We start from the raw sequence: 25,817 nt of genomic DNA, 5'->3' as shown, positions 1-25,817 counted from the left end.
TAACAGGCTATATTAATGACACTCTTATTAGAATTACCAAATGCCTCATGGGAGGCTTCTTAAATTATTTCTCAACAAGCTGATAATGCTACCTCTAAAGTGGACCAGGGATCTATCTATCTATCTATCTATCTATCTATCTATCTATCTATCTATCTATCATCTATCAATCATCTATCTGTCTATCATCTATCTATCTATCTATCATCTGTCTATCATCTATCTATCTGTCTATCATCTATCTATCTATCATCTATCTATCATCTGTCTATCATCTATCTATCATCTATCTATCTATCTAGATATAGTTATAGATAATATATAGACACTTCAGACATAAGAATGGATTTTGCGCCTGCATTTAATTGCAAACTCTAATCCAGGAACAGTTAGTTCTCAGGAGGTGGCCCTCTCAATACTTTCTCTCATGAAGTGATCCCTGAAGATACGAGTGCTATAGCAAAGTGTGGTGAGAGGATCCGATGGTGCCCGGCTATCAGAAAGAATAGCGTCTGGGACCTTAAAGGCTTGTCTCAAAACAAGCAGCCATCTAAGTGAGGGGTCAGCTAAGTCCACACGGAAGCAGCAATCCAGCCTGTGTGATCCAAGGACTGTAAATCATAAAATCCCAGATCAGAGCAGGGCATTGCATTACAGCTTAAACTCTGAGCACCCAGTTTTCAGACGGCTGGGGGAGACAGTGAGAGCCCAGAATCTAGTTGCCCATGGGTTAAGGCTCCACGGCATTCCCTGACTGTAGACATTCTCCCGGTCAGTAGCTTGTCTTCACGTTTGGGGGGTAAGGCGTTCTGATAAACAAAAGTTTTTAATTTTTATAACTTTCCATTTATTTTGTTTGTCTTTTGCCCTATGTGCTTTTGTTTTATAAAACACTCCGTTATGAAAAGGTAGGCCTGAGAGTGCTGCTCTGTGTTCTTTTCTGAGAATTCTGTTATTGTGGTTTTCATATTTAGTATGCTAGATCCAGTTTGCATTTGTTTTTGTATATGGTGTGAGGCACGGAGCCGGTCTCATTATCTGCATGCGGAAATCTGATTTTCCTAAGATTACTTATTGAAGAGACTCTTGCTTCCACTTAAAATGAATTTAGCACCCTGTCCAAAACCAGTTCGCTATATCTGTAGGCCCCTGTCCCTCACTGGGCTCCCAATTATATCCCATTGGCCTATGTGTCTATTGTGATATCAGTACCAGTATGTTTTGATTTCTGTAGCTGTAAATGTGGTTTAAAATCGGGAAGTGTGAGTCTTCCTGTTTTAGTCTTCTTTCCCAAGGTGTAGAAGTTACATTTGGCTAACAGCAAGGTCAGCCGTTCAAAACCACCAGCCTCTCTCTACTCCATAAAGAGGTACAGTCTCAGAAGCCCAGAGCAGCAGTTCTACCCCGTCCTAGAGGGTTGCTATGAATCAGCATTTACTTGACGGCAGTGAGATTTGGGGTTGTTGTTTTCTTCTCAACGTTACTTTAGCTGCTCAGGACCTCTTGCTATTCCATAAGAGCCTGAAAGCAGGATTTTCCATTTCTGAAAAGAAGGCTATTGGAATTTTGATCGGGGTTATAGTGAATCGCTAAATCAGTTTGGATAATCTTGACATCTTAATGCTATTAAGTCTTCCAATCCACGAACAGGTTTCTTTCAACAGTGATTTATAATTCTTATGAATAAATTTACTCCCAGGTTTTTTTGCGATCTGAGGTGCTATTGAAAATAGAATCATTTACCCAGTAAGTACTTTTGAATGGTCAATTGTCAGGGCTCTGGGAGGGTGGCTGCTTCTGTTCTAGAGTCCCTAGCTCAGGGTCCTTGGCCATCTGTTCTGCACGCCTCATAGGGCCTGTTGACAGCCACAGGCCCCAGTCAATTGGTCATAAAGCAGTTTTATCGCAGCACTTGGCTCAGGGACAGAATGGGAGGGCCCCTGTTGGTTGCCAGGAAATCTGTTCCAGGGCACATCGGGCTGGGGCTGCCTTCTGCTCCCTCAAAGGAACCCCAGAGGACAAAAAAAAAAAATACTTTGGCGACTTTAGGCTATACAGAGAGGGACGTTATGTTTTGTGCCCCAGCACCTCACTCAGTGACCGGGGCTCAGTCAATGTTTGTGAGTGAAAGAATGAATGGCTGAGTAACACTGGACCACGTGTATTAAAAGACACACAATATAACGATCACCGTTTTAGCTATCGTACATGTATGTAAGCCCATGGCACCAATCCCACGTACAGCGCGATGCACACACCCAGCTGTCCCCGGATAACCAGTGATGAACTTTGGCCTCCGTGCAGTTGCCTGCCGTAGACATTGCGTATCGATGGAGCCATGCAGTCCGTGGCCTTTCGTGACAGGCTTATGCCAGCATCCTGTTGTCACAGTGTTAGCACCCCTTCCTTCTTACGCAGAATCACATTCCATTTTGATGTCCCCATTCACCTGCTGGCGGGCACTTGGTCATTTCTTCCTTTGGGCAAGTGTGAGTGGCGCTGCGACAGACCGGGTGCCCACCCTCTCCTCTCATGGAAGCGGTGAGTGATGTCTCCTCTTCCTCTAGGAACCCGAGCGTTTTTAGAAAAAATAAAACGATGATGCCCACAAGAAATCCCACAGGGGCCCAAGTGGGCCGAATGGAAAAGCAACCCTTCCCTTTGCCGTAAGTCTGAGTGACCACAGTTTCTCCTGCTTATGGGGTTCATCCTGGTACCCAGCAGGGGGTGCTTCTGCAGCAACGGCGATAGCCAGGCATTGCACAGCCACCCTCTCAGTGGGGTTTGCTCCCCTTGGGGAGACCCGGTCTTAGCCCTGGCGGAAGTGGGCGGGCGGATGGAGAGGGACCAGAGGCAGAAAGACTCGTCTGTGACCGAGAACTGGTGGGGATGACGGGCAAAAAAGAGAAACGCCGATGTTTCTCAAGGCAGCTGGTCGTGGGGGCGTCTGCAGCGGGTGGGGGGTTGTGAAAGGTCGTGGTAGGGGGTGGCTTTGGAGAATAGCTGCGAGGGACAAATGGGCTTCCTGTTTTACGTTCTTCAAGAAATGCAAATGAGAGGAAGCATGGTCAATGAGGGACTTGGGACTGCCTGCCACAGGAGGGTTCTTATCTTGTAACCCCAGCTCATAAAGGGGAAGCTGGGCTTCCCATCTTGAAGCCACGGCAGGCTGATGGGCTCAGTCCCTACCGCTCAGTCCATCCCGACTCACAGCGACCCCCCAGGACGGGGTAGAACTGGCCCGTGTGAGTTATCACGACTGACACGTTACAGGAATGGAAAGCCTCCCCTTCCGTCCACAGCGTGGCTGGTGGTTTCAAACTGCTGACCTCATGGCTAGCAGCCTGATGCGTAACCACTATGCACCAAGGCCCCTGAAATGGTTGACGGCTTCTCTCTCCATCTTGCAGATTCTGGAACTGAGGTTCAGAGAAGTGGGTAAACGTTGCCCGAGACCACCTGGCTACTTCGGTCGGAGAGTCAGGAGTCAAAACTCGCTCCCGTCTTCCAACAAAGCCGCTGGATGTCCGCACTGCAAGACGCCGGGCTCTCCCATCCGCTGATTTGGTCAGGACATCACACGACCCCTTTCTCTCATCTCCCAGTCTCACCATGCCATTTCCATCTCCCGATCCCCACACACCTTGACCACCCACCACCGCCACCCCACCGACTGGAAATCATCCACAGGGGTAGTTTGTGGAACAGCGTCCAAGCCATGTTTATTGTCCGGCTGGTGGGGTGCTCATTACATATCTGTCCACAACATCGAGTCTGTCTTGGATGCCCCGAGGCCTGAGGGCAGGAGCTATGGCAGCGCAGTGCCCTCCGCGGGATGGCTTCGCCGACCTGATTCTGGGGGATAAACGAGTAGGAGGCAAGTCCTCTTTCTTCAAGAGATGCAACGGAAAGATGAGAGCGGCTTTCATTTCCATCCCTCGTCCCCGGGTTTTACCCTGGAGGCAGAATTGGGGCACAGGGTCCATGAGTGAGGGGCTGCCAGAGCTTGGGCCAGAGGAATGGAAGAGAGAAGAGGAAGAAATCATGTTGGGGGCTGGGGTTTAGAGGGCAGGGGGCAGGTGACTGGGCGCAGGGGGAGCAGGGGGAGCAGGGGAAGGCTGTGGACCAGGGTCGGGAAGCAGCATGAGCAGGGCCCGGGACAGACCCTTGGGAGGGCAGGAAGGATTTAAAAGGGAATCTAAAGGCAGTCCGGCTCTGGGCCAGGCACACGTTTCTTTTGCAGTGACTAGGGTGGCCGTGTATGTTGGGGGGAAGGGGGGTGCTGTGTTCACGTCGTGACTGAACCGCAGGGGCGAAGGGAAATTCCAGGACAGCCCCATCCTCCGAAAGGTCCTGGGCACCTCCACCGCATCCCGTTCAGGACCTCAGGGTCACGTAATCCACTTTGTCGTGGGCTGGAGGCCGCTCCCCCATCCCGAAATGAACCAGCTCCGAATAATGAATCCCTTCCTCTTCTTCTGGCAAAGCTGGGGCCACATTCTCGTAGTCGACCTGAGAAAGCCACGTCCTGGTAAGCGTGGCCACGTGGCCACCCGCGCCCCACCACAGTGTCTGCCCTCCCTGCCCATTCTCTCTGCTTAATGTCAACGGAGCATCCGAGAGCCTTTTGTTCAAACACTGGTTGCCATCCCCGTGTTGCTACCTCACCTTTGCCCCCTTTTCCCCCGGGATGCATCCCATTGGCAGAAGGAGCACGGTTAGGCGCACAGGTGAGATCACATGGGAGGTCTGAACACACCTGAACCCCCTTCCCCAAGATCCAGCCTTGGACACTGCTCAAGTTCACCCAAGTCCTCCCCACATAGTCCTGCCCACGTGGAGCCCTGACTGTTAACTCTCCCACACCCTCCCTGACCTCTTACCACGGGAGGCTTCTGCAGCACCGAATACGTGACCATCTCCTCCAGATTTGGGGTGCTGGCGGACATCCCCACATGCCTGAGAGTGAGGACAAACAGATGACTACAAATGCAGCATCCCCTCCGCCCCCGAACATCCCTCCTTTCCTCCACTCCCCTCCTTCCCCAGCCGCACCCCAGCGAGCCTGCCTGTCTGAGAACAAGGGACTGACTCCCCAGTGTCTACGGCTTTCAGTGCAATATAAAAAGCAAACAAAATCCCCAACCCACTGCCCCTGAGCCGATTCCAACTCCTAATGACCCTATCTATGCTGGGTTTCCAAGACTGTGAGTCTGTAGGGAGCAAGACAGCCCCACGTGGCTCCTGTGGGGCGGCTGGTGAGTTTGAACCACCAAGCTTAGGTTCAGTCGCCCAAGGCTTGTCCCACAGCCACCCCAGGGCTCATAAACCCATATGGTGTGAATGTGTATCTCTATCATGGATCTCTATCGATCCTCTCTCTCTCTCTCTCTCTCTCTCTCTCTCTCTCTCTCTCTCTCTCTCTCTCTCTCTCTCTCTCTCTCGACTGATTGAGGTCATGGAGACAGGGCACCCAGAAGGCAGGTGGCACAAGAACTTGGTCCCCCACATCCCCCCAGGGTGCATCCGTCTCCCCCTGTCCCCTCCGTACCCAGTGTCCATCTCGCCAGCAGGAAAGCGCAGCGTGGCGTAGCTAATGGGGTCTTCCATCACTGGGTTATAGCATCCCAGGGAGGCGGAGGTGGGCGTGTCGGAGAGGCGGGTCCTTCTAACCTGGCAGGGAGACCAGGGTTTGTTTGGCATGGACGGCTCCCCCGTCACCCCCCTTCCCCATGGCCCCTTCCCCGGCCTCCGCCGGCTAAGATCTTCCGGGGATAGCCTGCTTCCTCTCCTTTCCGTGCTTGACTTCAGGGTCTGCCCTGCCTTGCCTCCACCTTCTTGCCTACCTTTTTCTTCCTCACGAAGAAGCTCTGCCCACTGGAGTTTTCCTGGAGCCCCTGCCGACCTTGGATCCTCTTCCAGCTGCAGCGGCAAAGAGACACTCACTCACTGGGGATCAAGGAGTCGGGACCCAGATCCTGTGGGGTTTGTGTGCTGGGGGCTTTGGGGCGGAGTACTGGGGCGCGGGGACCAGCCAGGGGCGCGGGAGGGACGAGCTCACCCTTTGCGCAGCTTGACCCCGCAGATTGCCAGGATGAGGATGGACAGGCAGGCCCCGATCCCCACGGCCGTTCTCTTGCCTATGGTTTCTGGGCTATCTGATGGAAGAAGGGGGGGCCGCCCGTCAACAGAAGAAGAGCCAGCTCTGCCCAGAGGTGTTGGGCTGGGAAGCATCCCAGACTCTCGCAGCCTCTGGCTGCTGTCTTTCTCGCGGGCACTGCTCTCTTGCATGCCTTGGGGCAGTGGCATGGGCAGGAGAGGAGGCAGCCCCTGCCCTGCCCTGCCGTCTGGAACTTGTTAGGAGGCAAAAGCTAGCTCTTCCTCCTGATGCGTTCCTGTTTCGGGACACCTGGACGCAACCTCTTTAACCCTGGCTGTGGAGCAATGACGAGCTGGGCTGCTGCTAGCCACAAGGTCAGCAGTTCAAAACCACCAGCAGCTCCTCTAGATAAAGACAAAGAGTTGACAGGCTCAGAAACCCACAGGGGCAGTTCTACCCTGCCCTAGCTGGTCGCTCTGAGTCAGCCGCGACTCTATGGCGGTGCTTGGTGGCTGTCTGGCTCTGCTTGGTTAGGGCATGGGGGATAACTGCCCCTCTTTGTGTGATCATAGCCTCCTCTTTCCCCCAAGGGTCAGCCGGTGGTTTTGAACTGCTGACCTTGCAGTTGACAGCCCAACGAGTCACCCGCTCCACCACCAGGGCTCCTGGAATAGAGATCAGCCCAGTTGCAAAAAAGAGACCGGTTTCCAGGGTGGCTAGAGAGTCTGGAGCCCCGGGGAGCAGAGCGGATGATTTCTTCACACCCCTGGTTGGTTGCCAATGGCGTGCTCAGCTGGTGACGTTGTGGGTGCGCAGACCCAGCTCTAAGGAGACACAACAAGCTACCAGCCATGGCGCCTTCTTGAGAGGTCACTAGGTTCTCAGGGATCCGGAGTGCCTGTCTCACCATTATTTGCCTTCTCTGCGATTGTAATTTAGGGGTGGGGGTGGTTGCTGTACCAGGCACCCGCATTGTCTTTTCTAAAGCCACACATACCTGACAAAGAGAGCAGCATGCAGAGAATCAAAGGATTCCCTACCCAGCAGGATGAGCCGGGAGGAGGAGGAAGGAAGAGAGAAGGTGAGGGGGACAGCCTAGAGGAAGTGGGGGGAGGAGCCAAGGGGGGATAAAAGAAGGTGTAAGGTGGTCTGGGAGGCATAGCCTTGAGGGACGGGGAGGAGCCACAGAAGCAGGGGCCAGAGGAGAACATGAGAGACGTTGGGAAGAGGCTTACAGTAGACAGTGAGGGTCCTGGGGGGCGACACGCCCACGCCCAGATGGTTGGCTCCCTGGCACCGGTAGGCGCCCGTGTGCTGGACCTGGGCCGGTTCCAGTCTCAGGGTCTGACCCGTGTGCTGGAGGTTTCGGTTGTTCCCGTCGAACCAGGTGTACTGGGACACGGGCGGGTTGGCGTCGCTCTCACACACCAGGGCTGCCTTCTTCCCTTCCATCACCCTGTCTCTGGGGACCATGGACACCCGGAGCCTCCTGGGCGCGTCTGCAGGGGGAAGCGAACCCGCGTCAGGACCCGGGGCGCCAGGCACCCACTCTCCCCTGCTTGTAGCGTCTCACACCGGTCACTCACACAGAACGCGCAGCCTCCAGGCCTTGGATGTGGTCTGTCCCACGGAGTTGCTGGCGATGCAGCTATAATTCCCAGCATCCTCTGGGGAGATGGCGCCGAACTTCAGCTCTTTGCCTTCCTCCAGCAGGCTCCCGTTTTTCTTCCAGAGGAAGCGGACTTCTTGAGGGCGGCTGCTTGAGAAGTCACATTGAAGGAGGACACGGTGCCCCGAGTGAATCTCCGTCGGGGGGTTCATCTTCAGGACCCTGACGTCTCTGGGAACATCTGAAGGGCAAAGGCCTCAGGCGGATCTCTCGGGCCTCTCCCAGCTTCCTGCGCCCAGAGCCGCCTCTCCCCTCAGCCCCTCAGCCAGGCTCTCTTCCCTCAAGTCTCTGCTGGCCCGAGGAGCCCCATATTCCAACACGGAATGCCCCCCTATTCCATGTCCTACCTCTTCCCAGATCCCCCCGCCCAGGTTACTCACACTCAACATCCAGCTGGACCGGGGGAGCCTGTTCGCACCAGACATTACAGGCTCGGCAGGAGATTTGGCCAAGATCCCAGGTAACTTTTCGAATCCTCAGCACCTCGGGGAATGACTGGTTTCGGGGGAATTGGGGAGTCCATTCATATCGGGTGACTCTAGGGTTGCTAGACTTGTAGTTACAGACCAGGGTCACATCGTCTCCCTCTCGGATTGGAGCGGGGTTCTGAATCACCACGGTCACCTCCTTGGGGCTATCTGGGGGAAAGGAAAGCAGAGGGGTAGGTGGGGGAGAGTCAAAGAGTCACACCGCGCTGCCCGCCAGCTTCCACGCTCTCCCCTCCACTCAGATAGTGCTGAGATAAAGCCAAGGAAGGCTAGCAATTCCCTCCTGCCTCTGTGTGAAGAGACAGAGGCCCTAGCCTAGCAATTTGGCTTTTCAGTGATTTGACTCCATGGTGTAGCCATGGAAAGCGCAGCTCGGGGGCCCGCATGCTAGGTCCCCCCACTCAGAGCTGTCTGCTCCTAAGAGCACTGACTCAAGGAATGCTCACGAGGGTAAAATGACTGAGACAAAACGTTCGTGATTGCAGTTGGGATTATACACAGAGACTTCAGAAAGTGTGCGGGCAAATGGAAGGAAAAGCTCATGGATTTACCGCCCTGCTCACCCAACCCGCGCCACAAACGATTTTGGAAGTCCCCTCATTTAGCTCAGGGCCGGTGTGCCCAGAATTTGGGTACCCCCTTTAGTGCTCAGACTGAGCCACCTCAGAGTCTGAGGATCAAACTGAGCAAGGTGTTCGAGAAGATCCGGTGACGGTAATGCGACATTCTCTCTAGTTCGCCCCCAAAACCTCAGGATTCCTCCCGGGACGCGGTCCCTGCTGAGGGTGGCGGACCCTCGAAGGGCCTCGTGGGAATGGAGGCATCTCATCGTGTATTCATTCAGCAAATATCTACGGAACACTTACCACAAGCCAGAGCCCATTCTAGGTGCTGGTAATACAACTGTGAAAACCAGACAAAGCGCCTGCCTCGTGAAATCTGTTAGGAGACCCTGGCTTCTTCCTTGCTGTCCATGGTAGGGCCCAGGTACCTCCCACTTTTATCCTCTCTCCCTGGACCCCAGAGGCACTGTGACCACTCACATTGTACATCCAATTCCGCTTCCTGGCCAATCTGTCCAAGACCGAGGCTGTTTTCTGCCAGGCAGCAGTAGTTCCCGGCATGCAAGAGGTGGAGCTTTGGAATCTGGAATTTCTCTTCTGTCCTCCCCAGGACTTCTTTCCCATTGTGATACCAGGTGTAATTTGTCGGAGGAGGGTTGGCTTCCGATAGACAAGTCAGCTCCACCATTCTTCCCTCTCGGGCTGGCAAGGGGGAAATCTGAACCCTGGAAGGTTCTGGAACGACTGAAAGAAGTGGTGGAGGGGCGTGGGGAGGTGAGAAGGACCCTTTCACGGCGCAAGCCTCCACGGCTCATCTTCCTCCCCCCGCCCAGCTCCTGGCCAGCCCCATCCCCAGCTCCAAGGGGGCTCACACTGCACTTGGAGAACCACCTCTTGCGAATCTCCAGAGCCCACGCTATTGGAGGCTTGACAATGGTACGTTCCTCTGTCTTCTTTGGTCACTCTGGACAGAGTGAGTGTCGCCGTGTTCGGCTTCCTTAGCTTGGTCTTGTCCTTGAACCAGGATATCGTAGTGGCCTCTGGGTTGCTGCTGGTGATTTGGCAAGTCATGGTCACAAGTTCGCCCTTCATCACAGTAGCCTCTTTGGGACTGACCTTGATCTCCACTTGCGGACGGTCTGCAGAGGCAGAGGTCGTTGGGGACAATTCTCAAAGGATGGAAGCAGCGGCCGAGACATGTATGCCCATGTTAGTCACTGGCTGTTACCCTTGTCGGCAGGACCAGGCTGGTCCATGCCCTCAGATGGCTATCAGTCAGCTGACCTCTCTGCTTGCTTGCGTTCTTAACGGACTGATCTCTGTCAGCAGCCAGTAGGGTTCCCCACACTTCTAATCAGACGTTAGCATTCTCTGCTCAAAGTCATCCGATGGAGTCGACACTGGAAACAACATTCAAGGCCCCACCCGTGTGCATGCAGACTAGCGGCCCATCCCCTCGCAGACTTCCTGCCTCACCGCTTAGCTCCTGCTTCCTCCACTCCAGCCCTCTAACCCTGGGATAAACACACCAAGCCAAGTCCCACCCTGGGGTCTTTTCGCTGATCCTTTTGTCACCCCAGACTGCTCTTCTCTGAAATTCGCCACCATGTCCCCCTTCATTCAGATCTCAGTTCACGTGTCTACCTCCCTCTGCGTGATCTCAAACAGCTTCCTTCCGCCCGCCCCCTCTTTGTTTCTGTCCGGCTACAATCACAAAATGTGCAGTGCACCCTCTGTGGCCTTCTAAAGTCTGCTTATGGTTTGCCTCTCACTGCAGTGCTGGCTGCGTATGAGCGAGGAGTCGGTCTGCTGACTCGCTGCTGCGTGGCCAGCCATGGTAGCAGGGCCGGACACCGAATGGGTACGCAATAAAAGTTTATCGACGGCCTGCCTTGTCATCGCGCTTACTGTTGTCTCTGCCTGTCCATCTAGATAAGACAGGCGGGAAAACCGATCGGAGGAGAAAACAACAGGCCCCACGGTTCAGGGTGGGCACAGGAGAAGGGGGGGCGGGGAAATGAAGTGAGGAGCCAACAAACCCAGGGACAAGGGAACCAGTGATCTAAAATCGACGGCAAGGAGGGAATAGGATGCCTGGGGGGTCGGGACGCGAAGACCTGATCCAAGGTAATGTAGCCAAGAGGAATTACCGTGCTGCGCTTCTATGGTCTCTCCCTAGAGCTTCGCTGTTGGGGGCAGCTGCTGTGGTCCTGCGGGGTGGCCTGCCACGTGGGGTAGTGGCATGGAGGAATTCGGCCCCGAAGACTTTTCCACCTCGGAGGAAGATGCGTGCCGTCGCCGTCGGGTGGCGAGTATGGCGAAGACGATGTAAATGAATTAGTGGAGGAAGACGACGGTAGACGAAAGGGACAAAGAGAAAGGCTGCGGGCATCCCGTCCAGGAAGAGAAAACTGGGGTGGGGGGGCTACTGTCCTTAGAAGGAGAGGAAGAGCCGGATGCCGAAGCCGAATCAGGAGGAAGCAGCGGCGATGAGAAAGAGGAAGGTGCAGAGCAGGAAAGGGGCATCGGGTCAGAGGATGCAAGCGAAAAGGAGGATGGACTCTGGGCCAGCTTCCCTGACGATGGGGGACCCCAACCAAAAGCGCCCCCAAGTACACGAGTGAAGCAAGGAGAGGAGATCGGAGAGACAAGTTCCAGTAAATAGTTGGTCAAAGCAGAAGAGATGGAGAAACCTGGAGAAACCGAGAAGGTCCAAATCACCCAGGTGTTTGGCGTTGCTGGTGAAGAAGTCAGGGTGGCTAAGGAGGTGGAGGCTACTTCAAGGAAGCAAGTCTTCAAGCAAAATGCGAACGAGACGCCCCAGGTGAGCACGTCTTCTGCCGGCGATTAGAGAGGTTAGAGAGGCCACGGGTATGAGCAGCCTCCTGGGGAAGATTGGTGCCACGAAGCAGAAAATGGGCACCCTCCGGAAGTCCAGATTGGACTAGGAAAACCTCAAGGCGGAAGAGGGGATCGGAGAAGAGCTGGCCATCCGTAATCGAGGGAAAGGGGGGAACATCAGACAGAAAGCTTTTCTTGACCGTGTGGACCACAGGCAGTTTGAAACTGAGCGACACCTCAGGCTGAGCGAAATGAAGCCCTGCTGGGAGGAGGGAAAATCCATCGCAGCTTAATCCTGTTTACAATGTGAGCTTCTTGTGCGTCTGCGAAATGTGTCTGGTTCTCTCCTCAAAGTTTCCGGACAAGGTTTTTTCTCCTACATTGAAATACTGCCTGTGTATCTTGCCTGTCTAAAAGTGTGTCCTTAAAAAAAAGAAAAAAGTCAAGAAATAAAGCAATTCCAGGGAGAGGCTGGTGAAGACGGGGAAAAAAGAGGAATTACTGAAACCCAAGTGAAGGCTGAACATGATAGTGGGACAAGAGGAAGGTAAAAGGAAATAGAGGAAATAACTAGGAGGCAAAGGGCATTTATAGAGTCAAAATACAGGCATGTACATATGTGACTATATTTATATATGATGTGGAAATAGATCTATGTGCATACATTTATAGGTTTAGTATTAAGGTAGCAGAGGGACATCAGGCCTCCACTCAAGTACTCCCTCAATGCAAGAACACTCTGTTCTATTAAACTGGCATTCCATGATGCTCACCTTTCCGACAGATCACTGAAGACAAAGCAGGTGCATAGGCAAATGTGAAGAAAGCTGATGGTGCCCGGCTATCAAAAGATATAGCGTCTGGGATCTTAAAGGCTTGAAGATAAACAAGTGGCCATCTAGCTCAGAAGCAACAAAGCCCACATAGGAGAAGCACACCAGCCTGTGTGATCACGAGGTGTTGATGAGATCAGGTATCACAGACCCGGAACAAAAAATCATATTAATGTGAATGAGGGGGAGCATGGAGTAGAGACCCAAAGCCCATCTGTAGACAATTGGACGTCCCCTCTCAGAAGGGTCACAAGGAAGAGACGGGCCAGTCAGGGTGCAGTGTAACACCAATGAAACACACAACTTTCCTCTAGTTCTTTAATGCTTCCTTCCCCCACCCCACTATCATGACCCCAATTCTACCTTACAAATACAGCTAGACCAGAGCATGTACACTGGTACAGATAAGAGTTCCCAACACAGGCAATCCAGGACAGATAAGCCCCTCAGGACCAATAATGAGAGTAGCAATTCCAGGAGGGGAAGGGAAGGTGGGGGGAGTAAGGGGAAAACTGATCACAATGATAGACATATGACCCCCTTCCAGGGGAATAGGCAACAGAGAAGTGGGTGAAGAGAGACAGCAGTTGGTATAAGACATGAAAAAAACAATAATTTATAAATTATCAAGGGTTCGTGAGGGAAGGAAGGAGGGAGGGGAAAAAACAAAGAGCTGATACCAAGGGCTCAAGTAGAAAGAAATTTTTTTGAAAATGATGATGGCAACAAATGTACAAATCTGCTTGACACATGGATGAATATATGGATTGGGATAAGACCTGCAAGAGCCCCCAATAAAATGATTTTTTTAAGTTTATTGATGACTGAGTGAATAAGAATGATGTGGAAGCTTTTCTACCAGGGGGTAAAACACCTTAGTTAAATAATCTCCAAATTATCTTGTGGCTTGGTGAGTTAGTTTATTGTCCCAACCTGGCCGATAAACACGTGGGGTTAATTGAAGGGCAGAGGGATAAATGGTTCAGTGAGCCTCGCCTTTTGAGTTCGTGGATCTCTTGCTTTGTGATGGTCACACTAAGGTGCAGCTACCTTAGCCAGTTCCCTACTTCAGCTTGCAAAGCTGACTTCCTGCAAGACATCCCCAAGGAGAAGCCACATGGACCTACCCCAATGCAGCCCTGGGTGCTGGAGCAGCCATGTGGAGACCCTGGCAGCACTGAGATGCTCATATGCTCACTGACTCGGCTTTCCTTCTGCAGTTGGCATCATAGTGTGTTTTGTGAGATGGAGGACTTTGTGGATTGGTGTTGGACATATGGGTTAATGTTGGACTTGTGGGCTTGGGCAGCACTGGATTGGGATGTTTTCTTGATGTGCACTTACCCTTTATATAAAACTCTCTCTTACACATGAGTTTTGGTGGATTTGTTTCTCTGAAGTACCCAGACTAATACACTTGGGGATAGATTGAATCGGTTTATCCTGTTAGGCCCACACAAATGCTAAAATGAATCCATTTCCTAGAACACGGGGTGACCCAGGGGTGGAGGAGGGGAGGAGGGAGCTCAGCCCGGTGACCACAGCTACTGCATCCCGGCTGTGTTGTTCTCAGGGCAGACGGAGAAGCTGGGGAGAAGGTGCCCAGGTCTCATGCCTTCCCCGGGAGCCCTGGGGGTGGGGTGGGAGGGACTCACGTTTCACATCCAGCAACCGAGTTTGCTGCGAGACCAGCTGCGTCTTGGCGTCATGGAGCGCGCAGGTCACGTTGGTGCCGTGGTGCGTCCACAGAGGCTGGAACCTGAGCTTGCTCTCTGTGGAGACCAGCTCGGGCTTCAGGGAGGTGGAGGTGGAGGTGGAGGTGGAGGTGGAGGTGGAGGTGGAGGTGGAGGTGCCAGCCGGGTACTCCAGTGACCATCGCAATTGGATGGGGTAACCGGGGCAGGCAAAAAGGAGCCTGCAGGTCAGCGTGACTTCCTGGGACTCTTCTATGTAGGGAGGAAGCTGAATGTGAGGTGGCGGAGGTCTTTCTATAAAAGAGCAGAGAGTCCGATGGAAGCATGAAAGAGAACAAGCTCATGTACATTTGGCTTCAGACCTGCTCCCCAAAATAACGCCCCTGAGGAGTCCCTGGGCTATTCAGTCATGCTTTTCTCTGCTTTGAGTTACCGATGTTCCGCTGGAAGAGTCTGGGGTTGTTTTTTTCTTCTTCTTTCTTTCTAAAAATGTTTTTAATATTTTTACATAATTTTTGCATATCCCAATTCTCCTTTTTTAAATCGTTCCATTAGGGGCTCATACAACGCTTATTACAATCCATACACACATCAATCGTGTCAAGCACATCTGTGCATTCATTGCCCTCATCGTTCTCAAAACATTTGCGGATGCTCAGCTTCCTTAGGAAATAGCTCCCCTCCTGGTACTTCTGTCTAAATAGTCTCAAGATTGCTCCCCCCCCCGCACCCCCCGGCCCCTAAGTCTGTCTGTTTTGTTCAGCATGCGTTTCTTAGCTTGAGTGACAAACCCATGGTTGCTCGACGGCGCCACAGTGCAAGCCCAGGAATCCCGCCGTGGACTCGGCCCCTGTGGGCAGCCACAGCTCTCCCCAGGGCGGAGGCAACCCCTCAGCGGCAGGATTGGTAGCCGTTTCTCTATCCTGGTCAAAGGGCTGTTTAGAGCTCACTGCCCAAGAAATTTGGGCTGGAGTGACCAGGGGAGAAAGCCAGGGGTCAGTTCGACCCTGTCCTGCAGGGCCACCATGAGTCTGCATGGATTCAGCGGCAGTGAGCCTGGTTTTCCGTTTGGAGTGACCAGGGCGGAGGCCCCTAGCTTCCCTCCGGGCCATCATCTCAAACTCTGACATGCGTGGCAGTGAGCCCCTGCATGAGTGCGTTAGAAAAAGAATTCGTCACAAATATCACAGAATTGCCTGAAAAATGTCCCTGGAAAATCCAGTCTGATTTTTCACCTCGAAAATCAGAAGCTGGGCCCTAGCTCCGTGTGTGCCTGCTAGGCTGGAGCTGAGGGGCCACCTCCTGCTCGGGGTAGGCGAGCCCTCGTGCTCCAGGTCGCCACAGCCCCATTGTATGGCGCTGCCCACCTCACTGGCGGGCACCCCTGCCTGGCCTCCGCCTACCATTTGAGTTGCTGCCCCAACTTCAGGAAGGTGGGGTATTTCCCATCTCTCTCCTTGCCCTGTTGAAATCAAAGGTCCTTCAGAGTCTTACCAGAGACGTTGAGGTTTATGGTCTCCATCCATCTGTCCGTTTCCGACGTCATCCTCAGCCCCAGCCGGCCGCTGTCATTGGCGTGCACCGGCTGGATGCTCAGGCTGCAGTTGTTGGTCATATCCCCCACGTAGCGCACTCTCTTCACTTGCCCAGGGACCTCTGGGGTCGGGTAGAGGATGGTCCCCGAAAAGTTCTTGGTGACGTCATCATAATCATGATTGTGATATAAGGTGAAGTCTTTCAGGGACCCCTTGGGACCTGGGTTGGTGTAGAGGCAGGGGATCCAGGCACAAGCCCCCTCCCAGCTGTAGAGGGTGCCAGGGTGGTTAAACTTCCATTCCGCTGAGTCAGAGAAAGACCAGTAATCTGCAACCCAGGACGATCATCAGAAGGCATTCTCGAAAGGCAGGGGTGGGGGGAGGTGGCAAGGGACTAACGAATGGCTTCCACAGCTGGAGGGAGAGTTGGTGACATACTCCCTGAGAACAAGACACCAAGGTGCGCCTTCGGGGCGGCTCTTATTGGCCCGTTCGTGTTTTGCAAATGTGCCCTCACTTTGACGTGACTGAGCCAACCCCGATGCCCAACCAAGTCTTCATCACAACCACCTTCTCTCGCTGTGTGTGCGGCTTTTGAATCCTTACAAGGCTTCAGACCATTGAGCCAATTCCGACTCACAGCGGAGCGGCCCTCCAGGACCGGGTGGAACCGCCCCTGTGGGCTTCTGAGGGGGCAAATCTTCATGAGAGCAGAAAGGCTCGTCTTTCTCCTGCGAGTGGTTGGTGGATTTGAACTGCAGACCTCATGGTTAGCACCCTGCCAGGGCTTCTTTCTTGCACTAACCCAAGCCAAGCCCAGCTCATGACCATCGAGTTGATTCTAACTCATGGCAGCCCTGGAGGACAGGATAGAACCACCCTTGTGCGTGCGTTTCCAGACTCCTACTCTTGACCGGAGTAGAAAGCTCTGTCTTCCAAGGGGTGGCTGGTAGTTTTGAACTGCTGACTTTGAGGTCAGCACCCCCAATGAGTAACCACTATGCCACCAGGGCTGCGTGTTGCAGTGAAGTGGGGGCTAAATGAAAATGATATGCACCTGTGCTCCCTCACCTACAGATTTCATGGAAGGACACGCTTAGGAATGGCCTTTGTTCATCACCCAAGGACTAGCTACCTGTCTGTGTGTGAGCCGCTTGTGCGCACCTTACCCCACATTGCCTCCTCTTTGCCCCGGGCCTGTCCTCCGTATCCAGCTCCCACTGCCATCCCCAAAGCAGCCGAGGCCAAGTCCTTACCAAAGAGCAAGATCAGGGGACCCAGGAGGTGCATGGCGTCATGTCCAAGTAGAAGCCTAAACCGCAAAGAGTTTGTCTTTGAGCCATCTGGCCACTTCTTCCAAAGTGGCTTTTCTTGTTCCTCCCATTGAGCTCTGTCCCCTTGGGCCCATCCCTTGGGGACCCTAACTGGTTATCGGATGGGAATATAGAATTCTGGGTACTCCTGCCTATGCTGTGCCTCTCTCTGCTCTGAGAGTCCTCGGCCGCCAGCCTCTCTCTCCTGCCCAGCGCCCAGGCCCATCCGCACACTATCTGTCCAGCTATCACCGTGGGCTCTCATCACTCAGGCTCTCAGTGGGACCAGCCCACGGAGGGCCTCGCCTGCTGGGCTCGGTGTCACTTGTAACGCCCCTCGGCACTCTCAGTCGGGAAACCCCTCTGGGTTGCGTAGCGGGCCTTACACACGGGCGAGACGTGATCGAGCCTTGATCTTAAAGACCAAGCGAGAAGGAGGAAGAGAGGGAGATGAGAGCAGGGCATCAGGAGGTCATTTTGAGGGGTCTGGGGGGGAGGGGATTTCAAACATTATAGTCCAAGGGTCCCGCTCACATGTCCTGCGAGGCTAGCACGAGGTTAACATGCAAATCAGCCAGGTGAAGGCAAGGTCAAGTCTGGTATGAGGACAGGAGCTGTCTTGGTTGCTGCCAGTTGTGGTTAGGTAGGAACATAGACCCATCACTGCCCAATCGTTTCAAAAAGCAATCAAGGTCGATACACACACAACCGAAACCACTGCGCAGGCAGACAACATCACGGCCGGCTCAGGAGGAACCCAAGCACATCGTCAATCAGCAGCTGCCGCACCCCTGGGTGCCCTGGGCGGTGCTCTACCTTCCCAGGCTTTCCCAAAACCAAGGACGGGCAAGTCAGTGCAGGCTCACCGGGACCTTATAGAACATAGTCAAACTGCCCCCGTAGGTTCCAAGATGACAGAGTGGGATGCGCCAGAGTCAGCTTGGCAGCCCTGGGTTTGGGGTTTCTTGGGATGGCCTCATTAGGAGAGTAGATGGCTATGTCTCTAAATCGTTCTCCCGCAGTGCAGCTGGTGGGTTTGAACTTCCAACCTTTCGGTGAGCCGCTCAGTCCTCCTTTACATAGAGTTAAATTTAAGCTCCGATTTACATGTGTGTGCCTTTGTGCCAGTCCCCTGGGAGCCCGCAGGACGTGCCAATGGAGTGTGTCTCCTGCCGCAGGGCAGCACCACCCGCCGCTCTCAGCAGCTCCCCCAACATTTCCCACGCAGCACCTCTGCTGCCCATCTCCGGGCCTCGAAGGCTCGTGCCAAGAACCGTTGGGTCTTCGGCCTTATGAATGAAGGAAGCTAAGCGACTTGCTGAGTCAGGAAGGGGATCTGTCCCCGGACAGATGGACTGGCCTTGCCTGGTCTGGACATGAATTAGGGTCAAGGGTGTGAAGCTGGGTAAGAGTCTCCAGGCCGAGCTGACCCTCATTCTATGACTGTCACCTACTAAATACTCCCAGACCGTAACCATCCAGAAGAGCAGGTTGGAAACGCTCACTCAAAAGCCCATGTGCGCACCAAATTGGGGGGCTGGCATCAAGCACCACATGCCTTTTCAGGGGAAGTTCTGAGGGGTGCACTCCAGGGGCCCTTCTAGGGTTTCATCAGGGACTAGGACTAAATGCCATGGTCTGTGGCCAATGCTGGCCCTCTACCACATCACCCACCGTGCCCACGGTGCCAGGTAGAGCACCATGCCACAAGAGGACCTGCCCTCAGAACCCCAGTGAGTGGAGCAGCGGTACTTCTCATGGCTGACCACAGAATCCCCAGAGAGACTCTGAGGGGAGGGAAGTAGGACCCGAGGGCTAGGAAGGAGAAGGCTGAGGAGGCGGGGCAGGATGGGATGTGGAGGCCAGGGGTGAGAATCACCAACCCGGTAGAGGCTCAGAGCAAGGCCATGCTGTTCAGCTGCGTACCCTGTTCAGCGCAGGCCCATCGAGTCTGGCAAAGCCTGAAGCTGTCTTTCTCCTCCCCCAACTGGGCATCCTCTCCTCCCGACTGGGCATCCAGAGACCCATCCTGTTTTCTAAAGACTCGCCAGTGCTGGCCAGAGAGAGCCTGCCGTAAAGCCAGGCTGCAAAAAAGAAGGGAGGGCCCCATGGTCTTCCCCACCCCAGGAACGAGGCCCAGCACCCAGCAGCTGTCCTGGACTTGCTCATGGAATGGAAAAGAGCCCCCGCAAAAGTTTACCTGTTTCCTTGTGTCTTCCCTCTTCAGCATCTGAGAATAAAAGAGGAAGTCGCATGACATTTCCTGTGTTTAATTTTTGCCCTCCCTGGCCACACCTCCTGCCTTCTCCGTGGGGCTGGGGTAGGGCATGAGGTATCATGAGGTAGGGAGTTGGGAAAACGGACCAGGGAATCCTGCTTGGAGAGGCATCCAGTCAGTTGCTGGTTTCTGGGTCGGATTTGCCACTTCAAACCAGATGCAGAGACTTGGTTGAACCACAACCCCCTTCCTACCCGGACCTACCTCCAGGAGCTGCTCGCTCATCTCACTCATGGTGCAAGTCACGCAGATTAGACCTGTAGCCCGCAGAAAGGGGCGCAGGGAAAGTGGCAAGGGCTTGCAGTTTGTGGGCACCTTCCTTGGTCATGAGTGGTGAAAGCGCCCATGACTTGGCTGATGCTTTGGTGTCCCCCTCTGCTCTATAGGGCCACGGTGCGCTGGAATTGACTGGACGGCGGTGAGTATAGTTACTTTAAACACTGAAGGGAGGGCCCATCGAGATAAGAAAGGAGAACGATGCCTTGTTCTAAGCATACTGAGTGGCGGAGTCGCCGGAGGAATGGTCTGCCTGTGGGTTCCCAGGCTTCCGATTTTGCCTCCGAATCCCAGACCGGTTCCCATAGAAGCCAGCCACCAGGACACACCAACGGGCACCAACAAACAACTTCCACAGGGATCTATCTAGACTCTCTAGCAAGGCATCCGAAAAGGGTAAGGCAGGCAGACTGATCACGTTCTGTCAATAACAGGTCCACTCCAACCAAGCACCACAGAAAAACGGGGGCAACAGCCCAACTCCGGCCAGCATAAGCTGAGAGCAGAAAGCGTGGATTTCCACCTCGGTTTCTTGATAAAACTGAAACTGCCGAGTTTGGAACTGCAACTGTCCTCTTCCCCAGGCCCGCCCCTCCTCCCCATGGTAACAATGGAGCGCTGACGGGGAATCTGGAGTTGCACCCCTAGCCCGTGATAACCATGTCTCCTTCCTCCTTATCACTAAAGCGCTTTCAGATGAGGCTTCCTAAAGAGTCAGAACTTTCTGTACCAGTTAGTGGTGGCAAAGCCCAGCCGGGCTGTGTTGGTGGAAGCCCCTGGGGCAGCAATGAAGGCTCCTCCCTCCCTCTCCGCCAGGTGGGAAGCGGCAGTTCCTCTCAGCCCCGCCAGCAGCAGCAAGGAGACTCTCCCACCAGATACCAACAGAAGCCATGTGGACAACCTGAACCTGAACTTCTACCCCACCCCGACAGGAACAGTATGGTGCCCCCTCCACTTCGCTGCAGTGGCGACGTTCCACGGGAGCAAGGGGGGACTGGAATGATCTGACCAGGATGGGAAAGCCACCATATTATGAAACTGCTTCCATGATGAACACATGTGAAAACAAATTTAAAAAAAGAAGTCTCCTAAAAGAAATAGAAGATTAATTTTTCTAAAAAAAATTTCTAATGAAAGGTCATTCTTCAGATTGGAAAATACAATAAGGGAATATTTAAAACTCAATGAATGGGCTCTTATCACAATCCATCCATCCATCCATCAGACCTTTCATTTAGCAGCCTAATTGATTACCTGTTTGCACTATCTAGGGTCTCTACCTGTAATATAATCTCTTAATAAATATCAGTTATATATATATATTTTTTTTTTAAAGAAAAACTCTGGGTCAACACAACCAACTCTCGTCCTCCACTTGCGTTTTCTAGCTTGTTCGATATTTGATGCAAAAGCTGTAACCCCGTCTCGTGTGGTTTTCAAAGTATGAAGAGAAACTCCGACGATTACAGCAAGACTGGGGGAGGACAAAAGCGAATAAAGCTTCTGCCATCAAGTCGATTGTGACTCGGAGGTTTCTAGACTGCATCTGAAGTGACAGCGGGGCGACACCAGCAGACGTTGATAAGATAGGTATTTACAATCAAAATCAAAAAGCCACTGCCACGGAGTCAAGTCCGACTCAAAGGCGTCCCAGGCTTAGACACCCACAGGAGTACTTCTGTCCTGTCCTTGAGGACTATCTATAAGACTATCTATAACTATAACTACAGGACTATCGACAACAGTCCATCAAAGAGTATTGCTACAAAATCAAATGCACTTTCATTCCACAAAAATACCCAAATTCAAAGCTGTAGCTTCTCAACATCAAGGCCTACGCACCCGCCTTCAGACGCGTGCCCGTCTCTTTAACCTTCCCCTCAAGAGGTCTGTTTTCTTTGGTTGACAGCGCACCAAAACCTCATCTTGGGCCTCCTCCGGGGACTCACATAGGGGTCCTTTACGTTGTCCTTGGAAGCCTCCCCACAGAAGGAAGTCTGGCAGAGCAGGAGCAGGGCCATAGGGTGAATGGGGTAAGCTTTCCTGGGCACATTTCCCCAGGCGGCCCTTGCTGCCTCTGGCGACCCTGTGGTGCATTGTGCTGACGGGAACCAGGGAGAATCCTCAGCTTGCGTCTCCCGGTCTTGTTCCCACCAGTGCAGGTTGCAATGTGCTTGACCTTCCTAATACGCCCCTGTGGTCGCCCTGGGTCCTATGTGAAACTCTACCAAGATGCCCTTAGAAATCAAGCAGTCAGTCGTCGTAGCCTTTTGAGCTGACATTTCTGCCTTGAATTAGCTGCTCTTGGAAGATACTGCGTTGACTGGACCTCTTTCATGGATGGCACTGTCAACCTGTCTGCGGTCATCCACCGATCACAGAGAGAAGTTTGAACAGGTTTTGTTTGAATAAATTCATGTGTGCATGAACTGGGATCCTAGTAGCAATGTTTTTTCACTTACCCTCGTGTAACATCATGTATGATATGATGTGAGATATGCACACACTCTTGTAATATCATGTATGACAAAATGTGAGATATGTATACACTCATGTAATGCCATGTATAACATGTGAGATATGCATGCACTCATGTAACATCATATATAATATAATGTGAGATATGCGCACACTCATGTAACGTAGTGTATAACATAATGTGAGATATGCACACACTCATGTAACGTGTATAACATAATGTGGGATGCATACACTCATGTAACATCATGTATAATTTGATATGAGATATGCACACTCATATGTCATGTATAGCATAATGTGAGATATGCACACACTCATGTCATGTCATGTGTAGTGTTCCCTAGGGAGACCCACCACCAAATAGCCATCCAAAAAAACGTGAGGGGTAAAATAGAATTGTGAAAACGTTCAAGGAACCCCCAAGAAGGCCGGAAAGAGGAAACAACCAAGTGAAAAATAAAACAAGGAGAAAAGAAAATGGCAGATGGTTTCAATACAGAAAGTGAAAGGTGGAGACCGGCACGGGGACTTTGCAGCGACAACAGGAAACGGCGATTTACTCCACATCTAGTGACAGGCTGACTCTAACAATTGGAAGCATCGACAGGAACATACCATGCAGACGTTGACCAAACGCCAGCTGGAGCAGGTGTGCTAGCAACAAATGAGGTAGAATTCAGAGCAAAGACAGTGGCCTGGGATATGAAAACGTCAACAATGACCCTGCTGTCCGGTCCAGCCCAATGCACAGCAGTGTCTGAGGCTGTGAGTCTGTAGGGGAGTGGACAGCCTCATGTCTCTCCATGGAGTGCCTGGTGGGTTCGACCCCGCAAACCTTGAGGTTAGCCGTCCAATATTTCCCAACAGTACCGCCGGGGCGCTTCTGGTAGGGACACAGAGCAAACACCGAGCTACATTCCAGTCGATTCTGACACACAGGGCCCCAATAGGAGCGAGGAGAACTGCCCCCCGGGGGGGTTCTGAGGCTGTCAGTCTTCCTACGGGGTAGAAAGGCTCAGCGGTGGCCCTTGGAAGGACTGGTGGTTTCAAACTGCTAACATTGTGTTGGGAAATCCAACACATAGCTACCAGGACTCCAAGTAATGGACAGATAAGTAAAATGTGGTATATTCATTCTCAAAAAAACAAACAAATCAATCTCACTGCCATCGAGTCGAGGCTGACTCCTAGGATGGGGTAGAACTGCCCCATGACTTTCTCAGCTCATGACTCTTTACAGGAGGAGAAAGCCTGTCCATCTCCCCAGGAGATTCCCGCATGAAGTGCTGTTTGGCAGCAGAGGGGGATGAAGAACCAATGCATCCTGCTGCGACATGATCGGACCTGGAAGACATCATGCGGAGTGGAAGAAGCCGCTCACAAGAGGGCAGACATTGCTTGGCTTCATCGATTGGAAACGTCTAGAAAGGGCACCTCTATAGAGACATGAAATAGAGTAGTAGATGTGATTGGAACTGTCTAGAAAGGGCACCTCTAGAGGCTTTAAGTCTAGATACGTGAAGTAGAGTAGTGGGTATCCCAAGGGTGAGAGAGGAGCCTTGGTGGCGTGGTGGGTTACACATTGAGCCACAAGCCGCAAGGTCAGCAATTCAAACCACCAGCCCTCTCACTGAAGGAAGATGCGACTCGCCACCTCCACCAAGGGTTTCAGTCTCAGAAACCCACAGGGGCAGCTCTGCTCTGCCCTATGGCATCCCTGTGAGGCAGAATCACCCTGGGGACAGTGAGTTCGGCGAGAGGTGGGGAAAGTGGAGGGAAATGAGAGTGGCCAGCCCTGGGTGGGGCATTTCCTTTAAGGGGTGCTGTAACATTCTAAAATCACAGCGGGGTTGCTTCCACAACTCTGAATATCCTAAAAAAGGGGGGGAAAGGGAACAATCGAACTGTCTGCTTTAAATGAGTGACCAGTGGGATGTGCATTGGATCTCAGTAAAAGGAATGGGTGACAGACAAAAACTGAGCCAATTCGAAAGCAGGCAACGATGTGAAGAAGTGCTTCACCAAGAGGACGCGCAGATGGCGAATCCGTGCCTGGGCAGATGTTCGGCATCGTTAGCCATGAGAGGGATGCAAATGAAGGCAGGCTGAGCCCTCACTGCACAGCGACCTGAAACGCTATAATAAGAACCCACGGCCTTGGTGCAGGATGTCCCTGGGGCTGCAGAGAACCTGGCTCTTCAGGCCCTCCTGGTGGGAGTGCAAACCGCCAGGGCCATTCCGGAAGTCGTTGAGCTGTTTCTTTAAACCATAATAGACACGGACCACCCACGTGGGCAAATGGACTGCTGACATTCACCCCCAAGAAAGGAAAGCTTATGTCCACACAAGAGCCCGTACATTATATATATATATATATATATATATATATATATATCCTTGAAATAGTCAGAGACCAAAAAAAAAGACCAAACCAAACTTGCTGCTATCAAGTTGTTCTGACTTATTGGAAACTCACCGGACAGAGTAGAACCTTAGACTTGAAATCTTTACGGGAACAGGCAACCTCTCCTACACAGCAACTGGTGGGTCCAAACTTCTGACCTTGGGGTTCGTAGCTGTTGAGAGATGCAGTAACTTGGATATATCTGAAGGGCATGATGCTGAATGGGGGGTGTGGGGGCAGCTAATCTCAAAGGGGTCCCGCAGTGTGTGACTCTGCTGGTGTGCCCTTCTCAGAAGGACACAACTGGAGACGAGACCAGACGACTGGTTGCCAGGGCTCAGGGACCGTAGGGAAGAGAGAGCAGGAATGACGATGAAGGGGTAGCAAGAGAGACATGTCAGCACTGGGCGAATTCCATTCCTTGACTTCAGGGTGTGTGACGCAGAGCCAGCCAGGGGGTACGACATGCACAGGGTCTTGATGTCCACCTGCAGGCTCAGATTCTGACAGGAACGATGTAAGAAGAAATCATTGGTGACCATTAGATGAAGGGCAGCTAGGTCCTCTCTGCTCTTTTTTATTTTTTAATCATTTTATTTGGGACTCATACAAGTCATCATCGTCCATACATACATCAATTGTGTCAAGCACATTTGTACATTCATTGCCCTCATCATTCTCAAAACATTTGCTCTCCACTCAAGCCCCTGGCATCAACTCCTCATTTTACCTGCTCCCTCTCTGCTCCCCCCTCCCTTGTGAATCCTTGATAATTTATCAATTATTATTTTCTCCCTTCACCTACTTTTCTGTTGTCAGTCCCCCAGGGAGGAGGTCACATGTAGATCCTTGTAATCGGTTCCCCCTTTCCAACCCACCCTCCCTCCACCCTCCCGGTATCGCCACTTCACACCACTGGTCCTGAAGGGATCATCCGTCCTGGAATCCCTGTGTTTCCAGTTCCTATCTGAGAACCTCTCTGCTCTATCATTGCAACTTTCTGTGAGGATGGCATTGTTTCCAAATTAGAAGAGGTCTAAGGGGAAAAGCAGCGGCTTCAATGAGAGGACGTCAACTCGGAGGAGAGGGCTCCCAACACCTGAGGCAAGAGCCCCGGACCCCATTCCTTCGTTCCGTGATGCCTCCAGGTATAGCTCACGGACTGGTAAAGAGAGGGAGTCAGACATCACAGGCACGTCCTGATGTCTGGAGGCAGGGGGCTCTGGAGAAGGCAGGGGTCGGAGGGGGACATGAGACTGTCTCCTGAGAAAAACAGGATGTTCTCTCTCTTCCTCCCACCTTACCTCCGAAGAGGAAGATGGTCTACATCTGGGGTGGCTTG

The 25,817-nt window shown here is 52.7% G+C and overlaps 1 protein-coding gene and 1 pseudogene across 1 annotated transcript; one reads left to right on the top strand and one right to left on the bottom strand.

Annotated features, from left to right (window-relative positions):
* Positions 1 to 4,659: 4,659 nt before the first annotated feature.
* CD22 (CD22 molecule) lies at positions 4,660 to 17,013 on the bottom strand. The gene is made up of 13 exons (XM_075536667.1): positions 16,980 to 17,013; positions 15,683 to 16,051; positions 14,150 to 14,482; positions 9,693 to 9,959; positions 9,301 to 9,564; positions 8,150 to 8,407; positions 7,687 to 7,950; positions 7,336 to 7,599; positions 6,062 to 6,158; positions 5,847 to 5,922; positions 5,552 to 5,673; positions 4,889 to 4,959; positions 4,660 to 4,694 (listed from the first exon to the last, which is right to left on the bottom strand). Exons 1-13 carry the CDS (start codon positions 17,011 to 17,013, stop codon positions 4,660 to 4,662), a joined length of 2,454 nt encoding a protein of 817 aa, XP_075392782.1.
* Positions 11,063 to 11,954, top strand: LOC142432515 (craniofacial development protein 1 pseudogene; annotated as a pseudogene).
* Positions 17,014 to 25,817: the final 8,804 nt, after the last annotated feature.

Source organism: Tenrec ecaudatus, chromosome 18, assembly GCF_050624435.1.
Source record: "Tenrec ecaudatus isolate mTenEca1 chromosome 18, mTenEca1.hap1, whole genome shotgun sequence".
NCBI classification, from domain to species: Eukaryota; Metazoa; Chordata; class Mammalia; order Afrosoricida; family Tenrecidae; genus Tenrec; species Tenrec ecaudatus.
Note: the sequence above shows the minus strand (reverse complement) of the source record. Positions and strands in the feature narration are given on the sequence as shown.

What these genes read in the sequence shown, in the direction of transcription:
- CD22 (XM_075536667.1), bottom strand. Translation starts at nt 17,013, where the DNA reads ATGCACCTCCTGGGTCCCCTGATCTTGCTCTTTG. An exon ending in GGTCCAGCTGGATGTTGAGT is followed by an intron (nt 7,951 to 8,149) that starts GTGAGTAACCTG and finishes TTTGCCCTTCAG; the next exon opens with ATGTTCCCAGAGACGTCAGG. An exon ending in GGGGTCAAGCTGCGCAAAGG is followed by an intron (nt 5,923 to 6,061) that starts GTGAGCTCGTCC and finishes TTGCCGCTGCAG; the next exon opens with CTGGAAGAGGATCCAAGGTC.